This window comes from Nomascus leucogenys, chromosome 4 (genome assembly GCF_006542625.1).
Source record: "Nomascus leucogenys isolate Asia chromosome 4, Asia_NLE_v1, whole genome shotgun sequence".
Taxonomy (NCBI): domain Eukaryota; kingdom Metazoa; phylum Chordata; class Mammalia; order Primates; family Hylobatidae; genus Nomascus; species Nomascus leucogenys.
In genome coordinates, this window is record NC_044384.1 from 79,055,388 (window position 1) to 79,078,277 (window position 22,890).

General features: G+C 45.0%; 1 protein-coding gene and 1 pseudogene across 10 annotated transcripts in view; both read left to right on the top strand.

Moving 5' to 3' along the window:
* Positions 1 to 9,641: 9,641 nt before the first annotated feature.
* Positions 9,642 to 10,640, top strand: LOC100591693 (annotated as a pseudogene).
* Positions 10,641 to 15,112: 4,472 nt separating this feature from the next.
* Positions 15,113 to 22,890, top strand: part of STX3 (syntaxin 3) — a 51,817-nt gene continuing 44,039 nt past the window's right edge. For all 10 annotated transcript variants that reach the window (XR_004029670.1, XM_030810861.1, XM_030810862.1 and 7 more), the window contains exons 1-2: positions 15,113 to 15,620; positions 15,990 to 16,553. Coding sequence is in view for 9 of the 10 variants with exons in the window: in XM_030810861.1 (XP_030666721.1) it covers positions 16,524 to 16,553 (30 nt within the window). In the remaining variant the exon portion in view is untranslated. The remainder of the gene's footprint in view (positions 15,621 to 15,989; positions 16,554 to 22,890) is intronic.

Below are 22,890 nucleotides of genomic sequence, written 5' to 3' on the forward strand. Positions count from 1 at the left end.
TCTTTTTGATACACTGTTGGATTTGGTTTACTAGTATTTTGTTGAGGATATGTTCATGAGACCTATGTTCATCAGAGATATTGGCCTGTAGTTTTCTTTTTTTGCTATGTCCTTTCCTGGTTTTGGTATTAGGGTGACACTGGATTCATAGAATGATTTAGGGAGGATTCCCTCTTTCTGTATCTTTTGGAATAGTGTCAATAGGATTGGTATCAATTCTTCTTTGAATGTCTGATAGAATTCAGCTGTGAATCTGTCCGGTCCTAGACTTTTTTTTGTCAGCAATTTTTTGGTTACCATTTCAATCTCACTGCTTGTTATTAGTCTGTTCAGAGATTCTATATCTTCCTGGTTTAATCTGGGAGGGTTGTATATTTCCAGGAGTTTATTCATTTCCTCTAGGTTTTCTAGTTTATACATTTCAAGGTATTCATAGAAGCCTTGAATAATCTTTTGTATTTCTGTGGTATCAGTTGTACTATCTCCTGTTTTGCTCCTAACTGGGCTTATTTGGATCTTCTCTCTTCTTTTCTTTGTTAATCTCGCTAATGGTCTATCAATTTTATTTTAATTTGTTGAGACAGAGTCTTGCTCTGTCATTCAGGCTGCAGTGCAGTGGCACAATCTTGGCTCACTGCAACCTCTGCTTCCTGGGTTCAAGTGATTCTCCTACCTCAGCCTCCCAAGTGGCTAGAACTGCAGGCCCATGCCACCACGCCTGCCTAATTTTTTGTTGTTTTAGTAGAGATGAGGTTTTGCCATGTTGGCCAAGCTGATCTCGATTTCTTGACCTCAGATGATCCGCCCACTTCAGCCTCCCAAAATGCTGCGATTACAGGCATGAGTCACCACCCCTAGCCTATCAATTTTACTTATTTTTTTCAAAGAACCAGCTTTTTGTTTCATTTATCTTTTGTATTTCTTGTTTGTTTCAATTTCATTTAGTTCTGTTCTGATCTTTGTTATTTCTTTTCTTCTGCTGGGTTTGGGTTTGGATTGTTCTTTTTTCTCCAGTTCTGTGAGGTGTGATCTTAGATTGTCTATTTGTGCTTCTTCAGACTTTTTGATGTAGGCATTTAATGCTATGAACTTTCCTCTTAACACCACTTTTGCTGTATCCCAGAGGTTTTGATAGGTTGTGTCACTATTATCATTCAGTTCAAATAATTTTTAAATTCCCATCTTGATTTCATTGTTGCCCCAGCGATCATTCAGGAGCAGGTTATTTAATTTCCGTGTATTTGCATGTTTAAGGATTCTTTTTGGAGTTGATTTCCAATTTTATTCCACTGAGAGAGTACTTGATATAATTTCAATTTACTGAGAATTGTTCTGTGGCCTATCATATGGCCTATCCTGGAGAATGTTCCATGCGCTGATGAATAGAATGTATATTTTGCAGTTGTTGGGTAGAATGTTCTATAAATATCTGTTACATTTATTTGCTGTAAGGTATAGTTTAGGTCCCTTGTTTCTCTGTTGACTTTCTGTCTTGTTGACCTGGCTAGTACTGTCAGTGGAGTATTATTGTCTCCCACTATTATTGTGTTGATGTCTATCTCATTTCTTAGGTCCAGTAGTAACTGTTTTATAAATTTGGGAGCTCCAATTTGTTAGGTGCATATATATTTAGAATTGTGTATTTTCCTGTTGGACTAGTCCTTTTGTCATTATATAATGTCCCTCTTTGTCTCTTTTAACTGCTGTTGCTTTAAAGTTTGTTTAGTCTGATATAAGAATAGCTATTCCTGGCCAGCTGCAGTGGCTCACATCTGTAATCCCAGAACTTAGGGAGGCCGAGGTGGGCAGATCACCTGAGGTCAGGTGTTTGAGACCATCCTGGCCAACATGGTGAAACCCTGTCTCTACTAAAAATACAAAAATTAGTCGGGTATGGCAGTCCTCCCACTTTGGCCTCCCAAAGTGCTGGGACTACAGGCATGAGCCACCATGCCCAGCCAACTTTCTTTTTTTAAACTAAAGATGTCAGGCAGGCCATAGCTCAACTTCAGGTGGCCCCCCCTCTGACACTCATGGTCTCTTTTTGCTGATTACCCATAATAGTGGAGGAAGATTACATATAAAGTCAAAAGTCTAGGTTAAAATCCCACATCAGCCACTGATGAACTGTGCAAACTTGGAAAAATCATTTCACCTCTGTGAATTGTTGTTTTGCCATCTGCAGAGCTGCATGTTAATCATTGCCCAAGATATTAAGTATTATAGGATTGAAATGAAATATAAATGAAACTTTGTAAATGTTAAATTATAACACAAATCATATGGTCAGTGTCGATGTCCTAATTGTTCCTAACTCCTCATCACATTCGACTACTTCTTTATTGTGGCTGCCATCCTGATATCCGCTCTGCAGAGGGGAGGCACAAGGCTTTTCCCACCTGCTCCTTCCACCTGGTTTAATTCTCCTCCAGCACAATGAACAAGTCTCACCTATTTGTGCCCCAGCTCCATCTTCTCTTATGAGAGGGGCAAGGTAGTGTCTACCATTTACACATGCATCACTCCTGTGCCAAAGCCCTTGATCTGCAACATGAGGAAGAAGGAACTCAAGCATGCTCTTTAAAAAAAAGAAGAAATTGCAAGGTTCTTGCTGCTCAGAACACATTGACTCTTTCTGGATATTGTTGATCAAGAAGCTATTTCTATCTGGAAAAGAAAATTGAATGAACCATACAGAAGTTAAGGGAAAAAAAGACACCTAAGTGTCAGGAATTGTTGTAAATTCTATTGACTCTCCTTTTGTTGCTGTGTATCCTTTTTCTGGCTGTGAAGACACAATGTCTTTTTTCACCTCTAAAATCAGTCTGCTTGTGAGGCCTGTTGAAAGTATCATCAAGTGAGACCGTGGACTTAATAGTCCTATGTAAATTGCTAAGCCTGATCTCAGATGACTTCGGGTCTTGATTCTGTTGCTTCCTAGAAACAAAATCCATTTCTCTTTTCTTTCTGGAATGCATTTACATTGTTTAGGTGACTATTAGCTAAGAAGGCAAGTGTGTCAAGTTCCAGTAGCCACAAGATATCAGAATTCTCAAATGCTGCTGAAAAGGAGTTACCGTAAGATGTTGTATCATCTTCTCTTCTAGAACAGAATAAATCAGCATTTCTTAAAATGCTGGCTTACTTTCAGGTGCCTACTTTCCTCAAATGACTGGTAAAAAAAAATTCCATGGCTAAGAGGAAGAAAAGTGCATACTAACACTGCTTTCCTCTTGAGGACTCACATGCACTTCATCTGGGGCGTCCTAGAATGAAACAATCTTTGTAGGGTTGGAGTTTCCCAAAACATTTGATCATGAGAACTCTTTCTTTAACCACCTATGAATTTAGCCGAATGAGGACAATCTTCTGGGAATACTTTTAGAGAAATGGTTATGTAAATAACCAACAGCAAAGGCTTAAGGAAATGGTACTAGGTGGAATGGTCCTTTAGCTCTGAATGAAGTAAGTCTACTGTAACAGAATCCAGGCTGTAGACGTCAACTCATAAGCAAATTGTTTTTCTTTCTTCCTTTTTTTTTTTTTTTTTTTGAGACAGGATCTTGCCCTGTCGCTCAGGCTGGAGTGCAGTGGCATGATCACGGCTTACTGCAGTCTTTAACTCCTGGGCTCAAGTGATCCTTCCATTTCAGCCCCCTGAGTAGCTGGGACTACAGGTGCATGTCACCAGACTTGACTAATTTTTTTTTTTTTTTTTTGTAGAGATGGGGTCTCACTATGTGACCCAGGCTGGTCTCTAACTCCTGGATGCAAACAATCCTCCTACCTCTCCTCCCAAAGTGTTGGGCACCTGGCCTATGAGCAAACTGAAAATGCAAATTGTTTTTTTTTTTTTTTTTTTTTTTTTGAGACAGAGTCTCGCTGTCCCCCAGGCTGGAGTGCAGTGGCGCGATCTCGGCTCACTGCAGGCTCCGCCCCGCGGGGTTCACACCATTCTCCTGCCTCAGCCTCCTGAGTAGCTGGGACTACAGGCGCCCGCCACCTCGCCCGGCTAATTTTTTGTATTTTTAGTAGAGATGGGGTTTCACTGTGATAGCCAGGAGGGTCTCCATCTCCTGACCTCGTGATCCGCCCGCCTCGGCCTCCCAAAGTGCTGGGATTACAGGCGTGAGCCACCGCGCCTGGCCTGAAAATGCAAATTGTTAGGCTCATGTCCATCTTTGAATTACTGAACACAATTCCTTTAGATATATTTTAAGGTTCGATTGTTACCCAGGTAAGTTTGACCTAGAAACCAAAAAATTTCAAGAAAGAAACACTAAAAATACAATGATTTAATAATTTTTTGAAGTGAAATTCACTCCTCACTCTTAGCTTTTAGCAGTGGCTCATACCTGTAATTTGAAGCAATCCAGGAGTCTGAGGCAGGAAGATTGCTTGAGCCCAGGAGTTCGAGATCAGCCTGGGCAATATAGTGAGACCTCATCTCTAAAATAAGTAGATAAATAGATAAATAAATAGAAATAAAAATAAAAAGATCTTTGGGGGCATAGAACATTTACTGGAGTGTAAATGCTTACTGTTCTTAGAGAGGGGAGATGTAGGTGTTTGTTGAGGCCTCATTTATCAATAGCAAGCTTGGCTGGGCCCCCCTTCAAGCCATAGAGACACAGCCCATACTTGCCAACTGTGTCCACTGGGGTTAGTGGTTGCATTTGGGAGACTCAGGTTGAAATGATGGGGTCAGCTAGAGGCTCTCAGTAAATCAATGGGGAATGTGGGAGAAAATAATTCATTGATCATAGTAACAGCCTCATAGTTGCCTGGGATCCCATCACTTTCTCTTCCAAACTCCCTGGAGTCTGATTCTAGAAGATGGGCCAGAAAATGGCTAAGGGCTGGTGCCATTTGCAAAGGAGTCAATAGATTTTTCTCGCTGAAGCTTTTTTAAAATATGAGTTTTCATTTGTACATTAAATTCAGCAAATAGAGAACCGTTAAAGGCACATTAAATTCAGCAAATAGGCTGGGTGCGGTGGCTCAGGCCTGTAATCCCAGCACTTTGGGAGGCCGAGGCAGGCAGATCACCTGATGTCAGGAGTTTGAGACCAGCCTGCCAACCCAGTGAAACTCCATGTCTACTAAAAATACAAAAATTAGCCAGGTGATGTGGCAGGTGCCTGTAATCCCAGCTACTTGGAAGGCTGAGGCAGGAGAATCCCGTGAACCCAGGAGGTGGAGGTTGCGGTGAGCTGAGATTGCGCAACTGCACTCCAGCCTGGGTGACAGAGTGAGACTCCATCTCAAAAAAAAAAAAAAAAAAAAGTCAGCAAATAGAGAACCATACTTACAGGCATAGATAATGGAGAAAAAGAAAGGCAAAAGAAATGGAAAGAGAGGGGCAGACTGGGAAAATGAAATGTAGAACTTAAAGAAGAAAGAGAAGGTTAAAAATATTTTGTGTGGTTGGAATTAATAAAGTACTGTCAAATAGAGCCTTCTGCACAGAAAGACAAATAACACATTTTCTCACTCATATGTAGGAGCTAAAAAAAGTGGATCTCATGGAGGTAGACAATAGAATGGTGGTTACCAGAGACTGAGAATGGAAGCAGGGAGGGAGGATGAAGAGAAGTTCGTGAAGACGTGCAAAAATACAGTTAAATAGGTTGAATTATTTCTAGTGTTCAATAGTAGAGTGGGGAAATTACAGTAACAATAATTTATTGTATATTTCAAAGTAGCTAGAAGAGAAGAATTGTAATGTTCCCAACACAAAGATAAATATTTGAGGTGATGGATATTCCAATTACCCCTGTTTGATCATTACACATGTATACAGCTATCAAAATATCACATGTACCCCCCAGATATGTATAACCATTATATAAAAATTTTTTTAAAATATTGCTTTCTGTGTTATGCAGAGACTGTTTTTCTGGCTTTAGCAGAAAGAGTGTAGACTCCAAATAAATTGAACTGTGGCTGGGCTTGGTGGCTCACGCCTGTAATCCTAGCACTTTGGGAGGCAGAGGTGGTGGATCACCTGAGGTCAGGGATTCAAGACCAGCTGGCCAACATAGTGAAACCCCGTCTCTACTAAAAATACAAAAATTAGCCTGGCATGGTGGCAGCAGGTGCCTATAATCCCAGCTACTCGGGAGGCTGAGGCAGGGGAATTGCTTGAACCTGGGAGGCGGCGGAGGTTGCAGTGAGCTGAGATTACACCACTGCACTCCAGCCTGGGTGACAGAGTGAGACTCCATCTCAAATAAAATAAAATAAAATTAAAAATAAAATAAATTGAATTGCAACTCAAACATGGCAGCTGTTCCACCACGTGCATCCTGAAGCACTGGGCAGTAGAACAAAACCTTGAAACACAACCCATCTGAAAGCTTATTCATGGTCTGTAGCCTGTAGGCCAGCAGCTTGCAATTACTGCTCTAGTGCAATTAAATGGTTTTGTTTGAGTGGACACTTGACCACTTGTATGTCCTTAAAATATAACCCAGCCCAGGATTCACATACACCCTTAAATGGGTGGTGACTGTTTCTTAAGGAAAGGTTTTGTATTTTTTTTCAAGACTGCTTTGAAAAACTCCTGCCAAATTTTCACACACACACACCCACACACACACACACACACACACACACACCCTGTAAGTCCTTCTTTTCAATAATGGTTCCAGAGTTTTCAGAGCTATTCGTATTGGAAGTGAAAGTTTTAGGTTCTACATGAATAAGGATTTAAACATCTTTTGTATTTATTTATAAGTGAGGGATAAGTATATATAAATAGTACAATACACATTGTTATGTAACAAAAAGTGAGTGAGTTGAATTTAAGAAAAATGTTAAGTAAATAATATCTATAACTGAGATAAAATATAAGTCATGAAGGTTGTTCATGAATAATGCAAGTTTGGAAATTTTATTTTTTCCTTTTTTGTTTTTTTTAAGAGATAGGGTCTCACTCTGTCACCCATGCTGGAGTGCAGTGGTGTCATCATAGCTCACTGCAGCCTCAAACTCCTGGACTCAGAGGATCCTCTTGTCTCAGTCTTCCATGTAGCTGGGACTACAGGTGTGCACCACCACACTGGGCTAATTAAAAAGAAATTTTTCTTTTCTTTTTCTTTTTGGTAGAGATAAGGTCTTGCTATGTTGCCCAGGCTGGTCTCAAACTCCTGGGCTCAAGTGATCTTTCTGCCACAGCTTCCCAGATTGCTGACATTGCATGTGTGAGCCACCACTCCTGATCTATTTTCTATATTTTATACAATCTTGACCATGTATCAATATCAGCAGTTTGCATAAAACGCTTCATTTATAAAAAGTATGTATGGTCTTGAACAGCATTAGATGAATGAATGAAGGAATGTCCAATGATATAATATTCTGCAATCAATGAATGCTAAACATGTGCTATATGCTTAGCACCACACGAGAAAATGCAATGCAATATCTAGCTGAATTAGTTACTCTCTTTGAGGACCTATCCTGGTAGAGGTGGAACAACAAGTCCTATAATATCACAGAGTGATAACTGCTATAATTGAGGTGGGCACAAAGCCAGTACAGAGCATGAAATGTGGAATAATTTTTCCTTCTTGGAGAAGGGTGGAGGAAAGTGTATATATCAGAATTAATCTTCATTTAACAGGAGGCACTTGGCTGAAATTTGAAAATTCTGAGAATTTGTCTAGGTGCACAAAATTAGCCTCTGCTTTGATGAATTAAAGCTGGCTATTTTGCCAAACTTATCTTAAATGTGGAGAATAAAAACTTAAGCAATGATTAAAATACAGCTAGCTAAGTGTAGCCTGGGCGCGGTGGCTCACACCTTTAATCCCAGCACTTTGGGAGGCCGAGGTGGTTGGATCACCTGAGGTCAGGAGTTCGAGACCAGCCTGACCAATATGGTGAAACCCTGTCTCTATTAAAAATACAAAAGTTAGCTGGGCGTGGTGGTGTGCGCCTGTAGTCCCAGCTACTTGGGAGGCTGAGACAGGAGAATTGCTTGAACCCGGGAGGTGGAGGTTGCAGTGAGCTCAGATTGCACCACTGCACTCCAGCCTGGGCAACAGAGCGAGACTCTGTCTCAAATATATATATATATATATATATGTCTAGTAGCAATTAAACCAGTTTAGACTATCTTGTCTTTAAGCAATTCCTGTTTGTGTTCAAACAATAACCCTACTGGGGATGGTCAAGTTGAAAGGTAAGTTATCCTCTTGGGGCTTTACTGAACCAAAGTAGGCAGGGAATTCTCCAGAAATGATATGAGAAGGAGAGAGAGTTGAGAAAGAACCTACAATGAAAGCCCCACTGCCTTCTCTTTTGAAGCAGCAGCAAGAAAGGACTAACAGAATCTAAATGTGTGCTTCCCTCAGTGAAAGGTGGTTTATCTGAGATTTGACTCCGTGGTTCCCAGGATAGTAAGAAGAAGATTCTACCTCGGGCTCTACTCAGCTTCAGGTAAGGATGTGATCATCAGCCTCTCTGGGCAGAAGACAAGGAAGGGTAAAGGGAAGACTGGGTTGATTGGGCTGTTATGTGGTCTAAACCCTGGGGAATGGACCCTATGGGCTTTGGGATTTCCTAACCCTGTGAGGGACTTCCTGGTGTGGAGTTACAAATGAATTGAAACATTCACAGTAGTTTAACCACCTGGAGCTAATGAAGTGACATTATATGCTAATGATACTAACAACAAGTAAGTCTTCAAAACAGACATTATGAGTGACATCAATAAATGGTGAACTAGGGGGTCCCAGGCCTCACTCTCCCCACAGAAAGGTCAACTAGCAACTACCCACAGACAAAAACACTTTGGTAAAAACCGCAAAATATGGGACCCAAGTGGTTTAGCTGTGAAGTTTCTCCCTACATTCCCTGTTTCCCATGAGGTGGGAAAAGGGAACTAGGGAGGCAACATTCAGCCTCCCTAGCACATCCTAAGACATTTCTCAGGAAGCTCACTTCATAGTACTAATGATTATTGCTAACATTTATGAAGAGCTGACTGGGAGCCAGATACACTTATTCTCACAACAATTTTTTTGACCTGCGTCTTACCTTTATATTTATAGATAAAGAAGTTGCAGCAGAAAGCTTCAACAAGTTATCCGAGGTCATATCCTTGGTCAATCAGATCAGTAATTAGAACCTAGACTAGAGGCTGTACTCTTGACAACCAGGCAAGAGATCGAAGTAGAGGGCTTTGTGGTCTGGGAATGGTATAGTGTGTTTTAAATTTCAGTGCTGACTCAAAGATGTATTTGTGCACCAATGTTCCCAGCAGCATTATTCAAAATAGCCAAAAAGTGGAAATAGTTCAGTGTCCATGAGCAGAAGAATGGGTAAACAAAAGGTAGCATATACATACAATGGAATATTATTCAGCCTTTAAAAGAAGGCAGTGTTTTTTGTTTGTTTGTTTGTTTGTTTGTTTTTTAAAGGCAGGGTCTCACTTTGTCACCCAGGCTGGAGTGCAATGGCTCGATCTCGGCTCACTGCAACTCCACCTCCTGGGTTCAAGCAATTCTCCTGCCTCAGCCTCCCTAGAAGCTGGGATTACAGGGGCATACCACCACACCCAGCTAATTTTTGTATTTTTAGTAGAGGTGGGGTTTCACCATGTTGACCAGGCTGGTCTTGAACTCCTGACCTCAGGTGATCCACCCGCCTCTGCCTTCCAAAATGCTGGGGTTACAGGCATGAGCTACCATGCCCAGCCTCCATGTACTTCTTCCTGACAAACTTTGCAGCTCTGGAGATCTTCTACTTGTTCACCATTGCCCCTCTGACTCTGGCCAATGTCCTGTCCATGGGGAGAAACCTCATTTCCCTGCCTGGCTGTGGAGCCCAAATGTTCTTCTTCATCTTCCTGGGAAGGGCTGACTGCATCCTGCTGGCCGTCGTGGGCTTTGACTGGCTTGTGGCCATCTGTCATCCTCTCTGTTACAGCCTCATCATGAGTTGGAAGTTGTGTGTCCAGCTGACCCTGGGGTCTCTGCTGCTGGGGTTCTTCTTAGCCATGCAGCTGACCATGCTTATCTTCCAACTCCCTTTATGCAGCAGCAAAGAAAGCAGCATGTTCTACTGTGATGTCCTCCCTGTCATGAGACTGGCCTGTGCAGATACCTGGGTCCATGAGCCCACTATGTCTGGGTCAGCATCACCGTTCTCACCGTCCCCTTCCTGCTCATCACTCTTTCCTATGTCATCATCATGGCCGCCATCCTGAAGATCTGCTCTGCAGAGGGGAGGCACAAGGCCTTCTCCACCTTTCCTCCCACCTGACTGTGGTTCTCCTCCAGGACTGATGTACACGCCTCGTCTTCTTGTGTCCCAGCTCTAGCTACTGTCCTGAGAGGGGCCAGGCAGTGTCTCTGCTTTACACCTTCATTACCCCTGTGCTGAACCCTTTGATCTACAGCATGAGGAACACAGAACTTAAGGATGCTTTGAAGAGTGCAATGATGAGCGTTCTGCTGCTCTAAACACATGCCACTCTTCAGTACTGCTGGGCAGAGACACATGGCATACTGCCAGAAAGATAAGGAGAAGGGGGACAACAGTTGATTGTGTTTTATACTGTTACTTCTTAGTTATTTTTGAAAAGTCATTTTCCATTTCCCAGCCTCAGGCTCTTCACCTCCAAAATAGAGATTAAAACACCTGCAGGATCTAAATTCTGGGGGTACTTCTGAGGATCAATAGATATATTAAGTGAAAATACTTTGTGACTTTTAAAGCAAGATATGGGCAGGGCGCAGTGGCTCACGCCTGTAATCCCAGCACTTTAGGAGGCTGAGGTGGGTGGATCACCTGAGGTCAGGAGTTCAAAACCAGCCTGGCCAAACTGGTGAAACACTGTCTCTACTAAAAATACAAAAATTAGCCTGGTGTCATGGCGGGCGCCTGTAATCCCAGCTACTTGGGAGGATGAGGCAGGAGAATCACTTGGACCCAGGAGGCAGAGGTTGCAGTGAGCCAAGATGACACCACTACACTCCAGCCTGGACAACAAGAGTGAGACTCCATCTAAAAAAAAAAAAAAAAAAAAAAGGGAGATATGGCAGTAAATGTGGTTATTGCCATCTTCACCATCATGTAAAATCTGCCCTACCTTGGATTTATCTCCAGATGTTGTTCTTAGGTTCTCAGCAGTCCCAAACAGTGCACATGTGGGGCTAAGCCAGGAATAGGATTCAAATGAAACTGGGACCACTGAGTTTGTGCTTTTTTTTGAATTAATAATCTTTCATCCTAATTTCTATTCCAGGGAAAGGTGATGGGGAAAATATCGGAGTCTTGGGGTTTTGGTAGCTTCTCTTTTCTTTCTTGCTTTTTTTTTTTTTTTAGATAAGAGTCTTGCTGTGTTGCCCAGGCTGGAGAGTGCAGTGGTGCAATCTTGGCTCATTGCAGCCTCCACCCCCCGGGGTTCAAGCATTCTCCCACCTCAGCCTCCCAAGTAGCTGGGACTACAGGTGCTATACCACCACACCTGGCTAATTTTTGTATTTTTAGTAAAGACAGGGTTTCACCATGTTGGCCAGGCTGGTCTCGAACTCCTGACCTCAGTTGATCTGCCCACCTTGACCTCCCAAAGTGCTGGGATTACAGGTGTGGGCCATCACACCCGATCTCTTTTCTTAACTTTATACCAGAGCTTATTGGTCTCCATATGAATCATTGGCTCTTTATCAGTCTGCCTCTGAAATGTTCTCCCCACGACTATTCATTCCCCTCCCCTTTCTCCCGCAAATGTGCGGTCATGATTCCCTAAGCTGAGGGATGTATTTTGCCATGTTTTCCAAACTCATTTTTCTTTGGAGGATGTCTTGAAATGGGTTGTGTTGTTGAACTTATGTTTATAAATGCAGCATTATGTTGGAGAATGCTGAACTTATGTTGGAAAATGCTGACTCTGAATATCAAGATGGTTATTATTTTATCTGTGAATGAACTATTCCAGGCATTTCTCAGTTTCCCATGCTCTCTGAGAAAGCAGTGCAGTTATAAAGGGTTAGCAGACTTTTTTTCAAGTTATTGAATTACGGAAGTAACAATTCTCATATATATTAACTCACTTATCTTCACAAAAACCCATGCAATGGGTACTATTATTATTATTTATTATTATTAGTTTTTTGAGACAGAGTATTGTTCTGTCACCCAGGCTATAGTGCAGTGGTGCAATCTTGGCTCACTGCAACCTCCTCCTTCCAGATTCAAGCAATTCTCATGCCTCAGCCGCCTGAGTTGCTGGCATTACAGGCATGAGCCACCATGCTTGGCTGATTTTTGTATTTTTAGTAGAGACAGGGTTTCACCATGTTGGCCAGGCTGGTCTCGAACTCCTGACCTCAGGTGATCCACCCACCTCGGCCTCCCAAAGTGCTGGGATTACAGGTGTGAGCCACCGCGCCCAGCAGAGATGGGTATTATTATTATCTTTGCTTACGGATAAGGACATTGAGGCACAGGGGCATTAAATCAATTGCTGAAGGTCACACAACCATTAGTGGTAGAACTGAGATTTGAACTGGGTAGTTTGGCTCCACAGCCGGGGCAGGCAACCACTGCCTTTTGCAGCATGCCTATCAGCATGCTATGTGAGCTTGGGAAAATCATCTTATTTCTCTGTACTTAATTTAATTTATAATAAAATGGGGATAATAATATCTACCCTAACTCCCTCCCTGAGTGATTGTGTGAGATATCAGAACAAAACAAAGTTATAAAAGTGCAGTAAAATTCAGTATGGCTATTCAAACATTCAAACGAGGAAATACATTAGATGGCTTATATCTTTAATTACAAGGAGTTTAAAGCCACAATTATCCAATTGCCCTTTACATGTGCTTCATTATGAATATCCTGTTACTCTTTTTAAAGGAATATATATACTTTTAATTTTTTTTTTTGAGACATGTCTCCCTCTGTCACCCAGCCTGGAGTGCAGTGGCGTGATCATAGCTCACTGCAGCCTCAAAATTCTGGGCTCAAGCAATCCTGCACCTCAGCCTACTGAGTAGCTGGGGACTACATGTGCGCACCACTATACCTGGCTAATTTTTTTTTTTTTTTTTTGAGACAGAGCCTTGCTCTGTCACCAGGCTGGAGTGCAGTGGCGCGATCTCGCCTCATTGCAACCTCTGCCTCCCGGGTTCAAGCAATTCTCACTGCAGCCTCTGCCCCCCGGGTTCAAGCAATTCTCCTGCCTCAGCCTCCCAAGTAGCTGGGATTACAAGCACACACCACCATGCCCAGCTAATTTTTGTATTTTTAGTAGAGACGGGATTTCACCATGTTGGCCAAGATGGTCTCGATCTCCTGACCTCATGATCCACCTGCCTCAGCCTCCCAAAGTGCTACGACTACAGGCGTGAGTCACTGCACCCGGCTCAATTTATGTAAGCTTTGTAGAAACGGGGTGTCACTCTGTTGCCCAAGCTGATGAAGAATTTTTTATTATTATTATTATACTTTAAGTTCTAGGGTACATGTGCACAAAGTGCAGGTTTGTTACATATGTATCCATGTGCCATGTTGGTGTGCTGCACTCATTAACTTGTCATTTAACATTAGGTATATCTCCTAATGCTGTCCCTCCCCCCTCCCCCCACCCCACAACAGTCCCCAACAAAGAACTTTTAACACAGTTGACACTGTACAACTATGGAAGGTGCCACCTTGGGAATGTCTGGAAAAACTAAAAAAGTTAAAATGGCAAAAACTCCAAAAATTATTGGGTGTCTTATGGCATGCTAGGCCTTATCTAAAGCCCCTTTCTGGATTACCTGATTTTTTAGTGATTTGTGCCTTATAAAATCTTGCAGCTATTTTCCAACTTGGTAAGTTGTAGAAAATTCATAGGAATGCCAATGATTCTTGTCCATAGAGATGCAAATGAATTTTGCCTGGTAGAAGTGCAATTGCTCTCCCAGCACCCCGAGGCCAGTTCTGCATTTATTATTTATTTATTTTTATTAAAAAATATAATTTTTAAGACAGAGTTTTGCTCTGTGGTCCAGGCTGGAGTGCAGTGGTATGATCTCAGTTCACTGCAACCTCTGCTTCCCAGGTTCCAGAGATTCTTCTGCCTCAGCCTCTCGAGTAGCTGGGATTTATAGGCGTGCACTGTCATGCTAATTTTTTGTATTTTTAGTAGAGATGAGGTTTCAAGATGTTGGTCAGGCTGGTCTCGAACTCCTAACTTCAAGTGATCTGCCTGCCTCAGCCTCCCACAGTGCTGGGATTACAGGCGTGAGCCACTGCACCCGGCCAGTTGTGCATTTATTAACATGTTCATTTCAGCATTCCTGATGGCCTATATATGTGTGTACACTTTGTGTTTTCCTCTGGACAGGGCTAGCCCTTTACTGGTCTCCTCATTCATTAATGAATTAAAGTCTTTGATGTGTGTGCATTTTATATTTGTAGAGGAGTCAAGATTTTACTCTTTTCAAAACAATTATCCTGTAACAGGAACCCTCTGAGCAGAGGCTGACAGGCCACCTTGATTCCTGCTGTAGAAACAGAATTTCTTACTCCAGACCCCAATAGTCCTTTTCAGATTCCTAACGTGAAGGGTTATTCATATCTCGGCCTCTCTCAGAAGGCTCTATTTTCTTGAAGTGTGGGGACGTACCTATCCCCACTAACAAAAATGTGTTAAGGGGCAGGGCACAGTGGCGCACGCCTGTAATCCCAGCCCTTCGAGAGGCCGAGGCGGGCGGATCGCTTGAGTACAGGAGTTCCAGACCAGCCTGGGAAACATGGCAAAACCCCATCTCTACAAAAAACAAAAACAACAACAAAAAAAAATACAAAAATTAGCCGGGCATAGTGGCGCGCGCCTGTAATACCAGCTACTTGGGAGGCTGAGATGGGAGGATGGGTTGGGCCCAGGGGATCGAGGCTGCAGACATTGGTGATCGCGCCACTGCACTCAACCTGGGCAACAGAGTGAGACTCTGTCTAAAAACAAACAAACAAACAAACAAACAACCCCCCCAAACTCCCCAAACGTGTTAGGGGAAGGAGGTGGGACAGCGTGTATTTCTGACCTACTCGCCTTTCCTAGTATGACCACCAGGGGGCGCGGAAGCCCTCCCGGTACTAGGGAGGGGACACCCTGCTCAGCGAGCACAGCGGGCAGAGGGAAGTGTGCCGCACGCGAGAGAGAACTAGGGCCGAGACCCGCGGGGCCGGCTCAAAGCCCGACCTCTGCCATACGCACCGTATCTTTATGGGAGCCGATAAGGTCAGCAGGGAGCACGCATTCAGATGGCAGAAGAGGGCAAAGTACTGCTAGAATTACAAAGATATTTACAGCCTTTTAATCTGAAAGCACAGAGCAGATCCTATTCTTCAGAATTAAATCTTCGGCTCGTCAGTCCCGTTTGTGGAGCTCCACTCTGATGAATGTGTCATTTGTTCCCAAGAAGACAAATTGGGTAGGGAGAAGAGGGAGAGGCGGGGAGAAGACGAGATAACGGGACGATCTGCTTTTCCGGAAGCAGAAGCTGCCTAGGAACCACCTGCACACCGCGCAGGCTGCGAGGAGGGGGAGCGCTCCAGTGCAAAGCTCTGTATTTTAAAGCCCCTCCTCGCTCACAGGCTTCACAGCAAACTACGAAGTGGGTATCATCTCTGATTTACAGACACGGGAACGGGGTCCTCTTGAGAAACGATGCTTTCCCAAACGTATGCAAATTGTGAGTGCCAAGTGTCTCCACTGGCACTAACGACATCGAGCTGCTTACGTTTCTTGGAGCGGTCCCGATTTCCAACAAGCAAAAGATCCAAATTCTCTGACCACCCTGACCGTCCTGTATCTCCAGGTCTTTCCTCTGGACACCTCCCCCATCCCCCCACTTTCACTGCCAGCAGCCCGGAGGCTGCGCGGGATCCCGCTACTCGGAAGGCCTTCCCCCTGGCGGGATATTTTTAGAACACTGGACTGCCATCCAATGTAGCCCACATCACATTGTCTTATTTGTTTTCAGGAGCTTGTCCCCGCCTAGCAACGAGTCGGCTAAGAACTGGATCCTAGCGAGGAGCCCGGCACAGACAGCGAATGACCGCAGCCAGACAGTCGCTCTTGCTCTTCCTCGGCCCTGCGGCAGGATCCGCCGGTGCAGGGGCCTCTCCCCGGACTCCACGCGTATCTGGAGTGCTCTCGGGTTAGGGAAGGGGGCTTTGGAGACGCCCCGGGCGGCTGGGCGGTGGCGGGACGCGGGCCCTTTAAGAAGGAGCGCGGGGCGCGGCCAGGTAGGGGCGGGTCCCGGGCGGATCAGCGCTGCGCCGGCGCCGGCCCGGGAGCCGGATTTGGAGCGCCGCGGCGCCGGTGGGGGCGGAGGGGGCGGCGCGGCGGAGGCTCCCGTGGCCTCGGACGCTCCTGCTAGCTAGCGGCCGCCACCCGCCGCCGCCTGCGCCTCCAGCTCCTTCGCCCCGGCGGGCCCGGCCGCCGCTTCCGGCAGCTCACCTGGGACGCGCTCACCTGGGACGCGCTACCTGCCTCCGGGCGCCTGGGCTTCAGGATGAAGGACCGGCTGGAGCAGCTGAAGGCCGTGAGTTTCGCCGCAGGCGGGGTGCTGCCAAGAGGGTTGCTGCATGGGAGAGGGGCTTCCCTTTGCTCCCCAAGACGAGGCTGGAGGGGGCCCGAGCCGGAGGTTTGCCCTCCCCAAGCCCCCACCGCTTCCCGCGCGGGTTCCGCACCCTCCCCTCCCCTCTTCTCCCCTCCCCCGCGGGGTCATGTGCCCGGTGATTCATCGCTAGGCAATGATTTTCCTGAACGCCTCTAACCCTCCCACCCTGCAAGCTGGACAGTGTCTGTCCAGAGCTGGTTCCCGAAGTGGGTGCTTGGGCCGGGGAGGTCAGGGGTCCCTTCACCACCTGCCCATTGCTGCCTGGCACTATGCCCAGGACCAGCCTCCTTCTCCCTTTCCTGTTTCTCTCCTGAGGGGCTATAGGCCTGGCTGCCCCTTCCCCCAGGGAGCAGCTCAGAGCTCCCTGGTGACCTCTGGAGCTGTGAGCCGGTCACATGCTGGGATGGGTCAGCTCCTCTCCAACCGGTGGTCTGTAATTGTTATCCACGGGTGTCATTGTCCCCCCTCCCCCGCCGTATCTTTTGGAACAGCTGTGGTTAGGTCAAAGGATCTGAAGGTAGACTGCCTCCAGCCTTGGCTGCGCAAAAGCTGTAAAGCCTTAGGCTACTTACTCTAAGTCTCTGTTTCCTTATCTATCAAATGGGAATGATCATACCCTAGGAATTTGTTGGGAGAATCAGATGATACAATGGAACTTGACACAGAAAAGGGTTAACGCATGGGATTTTAAGCCAGATATTCATTGACTCATGCAGTACATAATTATTGAGTGTATTCTATGGGGAGGTCCAGTGCTAAGTCTTGGAGATTCACTGGCACAGGTTCTACCTTAATAGAATTAAAATCTAGCCCTTGACACTCAAGAGTTCAGTCCATCTACTTTGGAGCTTGTCACAAGTGTAGCAGCCGCAGAATCAGAATCTAATTATTCATCAATTTCCCCAGGTGATTCACGGGCACATTACAGTTTGGGAAGCACTGGACTGGATTAGAACTGAGGTTGCCTCCTGGCTCCACTGCTTACTGGTGATCCCTTAAACTCCCAGCCTAAGTTTTGTCATTTGTAAAATGGGTACTTTTAAGGTCGAAATGCAACAGAACATGCGTAAGAACACTTTTAGGGTGCATGGCACGGAGGACTTATTAAATGGTGAAATATTATGCTAATAACTGTGAGTGCTCTTTGGAAAATGCAGATGTCAGGGACTGTTGGGATGATGTTACAAGAGTTTATCCTTTTCCTCCCTTGCTTGGATGAGACCTTCATGCCTGTTTCACCTGTCCTGTGTAGCAGGGCTGCGGAGGAGGCAGGTAGCTGGGGAAGTGAGAGAAGCAAAGGGACAGTTGCCTGTTGTGGGAGTGGCCTCCCTGCCTCAGGCTTGTGCTTAGTCATCTCAGCCTCACAGCGTCCAGGTTACTGATGGGGCAGAATTTATTGCCCCTGTTTTTATAGATGGGGAAACTGCTGCTCACGGGGTAGGAGGGATGCTCCAGGACACAGAGCCGGCCAGGGCACCACCAGGAGAGGAACCCAGGCTCTTGACACTCTCCACAGTGCTCCTTCCCTTGAAGCACGGTGGTTGGGGAGGCAGAAGGAAAAGAAGAGCACGATTTTGAAGATCTCTCTGTGTCAGCATACCCAGCAACCATAAAAAAGTACAAAACTGAGTAGCAGACTCTTCCATTTATTAGGAAATCCATTTCCAGAGGAAGATACTCCATGGCCCCTTTCAGTATCTCATTGTCAACAATGAGCAAAGAGTCTTAACTGAGCTTTGAGTTCCAAGAAGAAATTTAATTTGCCTGGGAACCCTGAGCAAGTCTCTTTGCCTCTCCTCGGTGCCTCATGGTTACCCTCTGTACAATGGAATTAATGATAGGTTTCCTCCCCTTCCCTCTTGGGGATGTGGTGAAAGTGAGACTGGAGATGGTGGTGTTATTGTGGGAGGATTGTTCTGAAATCACAGGGTGGCTTCTGTAGCGTCTTGGAGCAGATGCATGGCAGCGCGGGACAAAGGGACACAGGTGGCAGGTTCCAAGACTCTGATCACTGTGCTTCTTTGCATCACTTAACTTCTCTGCTTCTCAATTCCTCCTTTGTACAACAAGGAATTGAGTTGATCTCAGAAGTCCCTTCTGGCGTTATTATAGGTTTTTCTGTGAAGACTGTTAAGGTTACGTGGATTTTGGTGTCAGTTCACCTCCTCTTATCCCCTTTCCCCAGCCAGACTCCCAGGGATCACCCTCACTGAAACAAGATATGCGTCTTCTCCCTCTGATTTCCGTTATCAATTAGAAGCATTTGTTAACCTGCATGAAACAAATTTCATATTGAGCAGCCTATGCAATCTCTTTCTGTGGTGTTCTTTCTAAATCCTGGGGAGGGGAGGTGGTAACTGCCTCCCGATAGCTGGAGGGCTTTCAGTGCCTGAGATTGGCTTTGCTCTGGGTAGATACAAGGAGAACATGTGGGGTTGATGGGTAGAAATGAGGAATCTGTAAGAAAGCATTTTTAGTAGACAGAGCTGCCCAAGGATGGAGTAGATGGTGTACCCTCCAGCATGGGAAGGAGGCAAGAAGCTTGTTGGAATGTTGAATGTTGTAGGAATTTGAGCATCTCTTGGAGGGGAGGTGAACTCAGAGATATAAGGCCTTCACCAACCTTAAGAATGTGTGGTTTTATAAAATGCTTAATTGTCTGTGAGCCTGTCCTGAGGCTTTGAAGTCTACAGGGACTGAGGCCGCAAGAGTTGCCCTTGTAAAGTGGCTCATCACCCTTTTCCCATAGGATCATCGTGAGGGTAAAATGAGATAATCTGTGACAATCACCCACCACTGTTATTGTGAGTTCCTCTGTCTTGGCCTGCTGGTAGCAGCATCCACACAGAAGGGCATCCCTTCCTGAGGCCATGGTCACAAGACCTGACTCACCTGGTCTCATCTCATCTCATCTCTCGCACTGCTCTTCTTGGTGGGCTCCCTCGACAGCCTGCTTCTTCAGTGACAGAGGACAGGCTTGCCAAGAATGTGCAGTGCCTCTACCCAGCCTATCCCAGGACATGGTTTTCTCTGACTTCTCAGCAGCTGAACTTTAAATCTGCTGAGTCCAGACAGTTCCTGCTCTAGTGATCTTTTGCATGGCCCTGTTTTCATTCAGCAAACATTTACTGAGTACTGAATACCTACTGTGTGCCAGTCCTTGTACTAGATGCTGGAGTGTAGTGGTGATAAACGCATGTTCCTGGCCCTTAGAAAGTTCATGGTCAGGTAGGAAGAAACAGAAGAAATACACATGAGGATATCATCCTTGTGATAGAAGCAACCACAGGAAGACCCTGTTCGCCAGTCTTTGGAAGATGGGAGATGGGCATGAGGCTTTGGATGGGTTCCCAAGAAGAAGTAATGCTTGAGCTCAGCTGCTTCTTCCAGCCCAATCTGACCTTTTCAGATTTATAAAGGTGGTTGGAGATACATAAGGTGTCTTACGTAAAGATACGTAAAGATACCTTGTATCTAATCCTCTCAACCCTGCAAAGCAGAGTGGGTTTTTCTATTATTCTCATTCTACAAGTGAGTGAATTGAGGCTTAACAACAAAGGCAAGGATCCTAGATTGTCTTAATCACTCTCCCATTAGTGTATAAACCATCAAGCACATAAACAACTCAAGGGAGCATCAGCAGAGTCGCATGTGCCTGGTACCTGCTGACCACCATGATCAGAGCTTTGTGACCTCTGTGTGCCTAGCATCCTGCTGGGCATCAAGTTTAGGCAGAATTGACAAAGTCCTAGTATCAAAGGGTAAATGATTACGCAGGGGAAGACAAAGACATGTAGTACATGACAAGAGGACCAATCAAAGGGAGATGATGGATGGAGAAGTCAGTGATGTATGGAATAGAGGTTGAAGGCTTTGGGCTCCCTTGGAGACTGATCTATAGAGGACTAGAAATGACGTGGATGTAATGACCCTTCAAAGACCAGCACTAATAGGGACACACCAATGAAATCGACCACCTGGGGCTCTAAAGGCCAGACTGACTTTTTACTCTCTCTGTGTCTTGCTGCTTCCTAAATGGCTGTTGTTGGCCTCCTTCCCCACTGGAAGCTCCAGGATCTTTGTGGAATCATAGTTCCTTAGGATAACATTATAACCCCATCAGCAACATGGAGCTGTGTACTTCCCCTTTAAAGCTTAATTTGTTAATAAATATTTATTGAGCCATTTTTATGTGCCAGGTGCTTTGGATCATAACTGAACCTTAACATACCAATCTGCACTTCACTGAGATTCTGTCCTTCTCTAGTCATAAAATTTCATACAAGTCAGTATTCCTGCCTCCCTGCTTCTCTGTACCTGGGAGGATTCACTCTCTGGGAGAGCTGTTTTTCTGTGAGCACACAGGAAGCAGAGCTGAGAGTGATGGGGATTGAGTAGGGATTACAGCCCCATCAGCCGGAGGCCAGAAGATGCTTGGATGAGAGAAGGGGATTAATTTTATTTTTATTCCTGTGAGTGTGGGGGAAGTTGGGGGAATTGGCAGGAGCTAAGGGAGGGACATTTGTTCATGTTGTCCTCTCTCTCTTCCAAAGCTTCCTCCCTGCCTTTTGTCAAAATTTCTACCCATCTTCCAAAACTCATTTTTTATAGGTAGTAGTGGTCTGTAACTGCAACCTAGAATACTCTCCTCCATTCTTGCAGCTCTCACGGGGTGCATGTTGCTTTGCAGTGGGTTGTATTTTTGTTTGTTTGTTTGTTACCATGGAGTGGGTTTGAAACCACTGTCCATTGCTTTTTATAAGTTGGACCCTTTATCTTCTAGGTCCTTTTGTCTTTAAGGTCAATGTTTCTAGTACTTCTTGTTACCATATCAATTACAATAACAATGATCATTTATTGAGCAGCTACTATTGGACAGACTTGTGCTACATACCTTACATACCTTGTCTCTAATTCTCTCAACCCTGCAAAGCAAAGTGGGTTTTTATATTATTCTCATTTACAAACAAGGGAATTGAGATATTATTCTCATTTTACAAGTGAAGGAATTGAGACTCAGGTTTGACTGAGATCCCCATCTGGGACGTGGTGGGCTCAAGAGTTGAACATGTGTGTCTTGCTTCTTCGCATCACCTTACACTGTATTCGATTGTGTCCCTAACTGCACTATATGCCCCTGATGCAACAGCAGTTTTAATAGTCCTCTGGAGCCCCAGTGCCTGGCACTCTGCGTGGTAGGCCTGTATTAAACATTTGTCTCTTAGTTGATTAATAACAGCTTGACCCTTACACATCCTTTACTCATTATTACGACTTATTTGTGTTGCTCCATTCCCTGTGGGCTGGTGAACCTTTACCTACCTGAAGTGGAACATTTACTGAGGGAACCCATATGTTTGCTAATGAAGCCAGACCTTACAGGTCCATCCCCAAGGACGGAGTTCCAAGGCTCCTAACTACACCTAAACACCTAGCCCAAGATGACATGGAAGGTTGCCCCTATTTAGAAAGACGATGAAGGCGAAGATGTGGCTACCATGGTGAAAACTTAGCTACTCCATTTTTCTCCTGGCAAAATCCTACGTATCTCCAAAGTCTCAGTTCCAGTGTCATCCAGCTTCCCAGGCTGACAGCACTGACCATGCCTTTCCTCAGACCCCACAAATTTTATTTTTGGTGGTATACACAAATAGCCACATGGTATTGCAATTTCAGATGCCACTGGCTCTGTTAGTTCTTGTGCTCTGGAAGAGCACAGACCACGTGTGTCTCATTCTCTCTTGTACCTTCCCAGCCCAAAGCCTGTAAAGCTGTAAACCAAACCGTCCGGTCGATGAATAGGGATATTCTGTAAATGTATTTGCCTGCAGATTCTGTAGTCCCTGAGGGGCCTTATCTCCAGCCACCTTTATGTTAGGCCCCTCGGCAACTGCCCCCACCCCATCTCCTCTCTCAGGGTAGCCTGGTTTTTGGCATTGGACCAGTTCCATGGCAACTTTCCCCAGTCTCCATCTGGAAACTGAGTGAAGTTCAACCCCTACCTAAAGAGATTAGTGGAGCAAATACTGTCTGGGTATGTTCAGCTGTCTGGGTTAGGACAGCTCAGTATGGCATCAGGATTTTTTTTTTAAATATATTTTTAAGTTTTAGCCTACTTTTAGATTTATGGAAAAGTTGCAAAGATAGTACAGAGAGTTCTTGTCTAGTCCTCTCCTGGTTCCCTCACTTGGTCACATTTTATATTACAGTGTACACTTAGCAAAACTACGAGACTTATATTGGTACATTACTATTCACC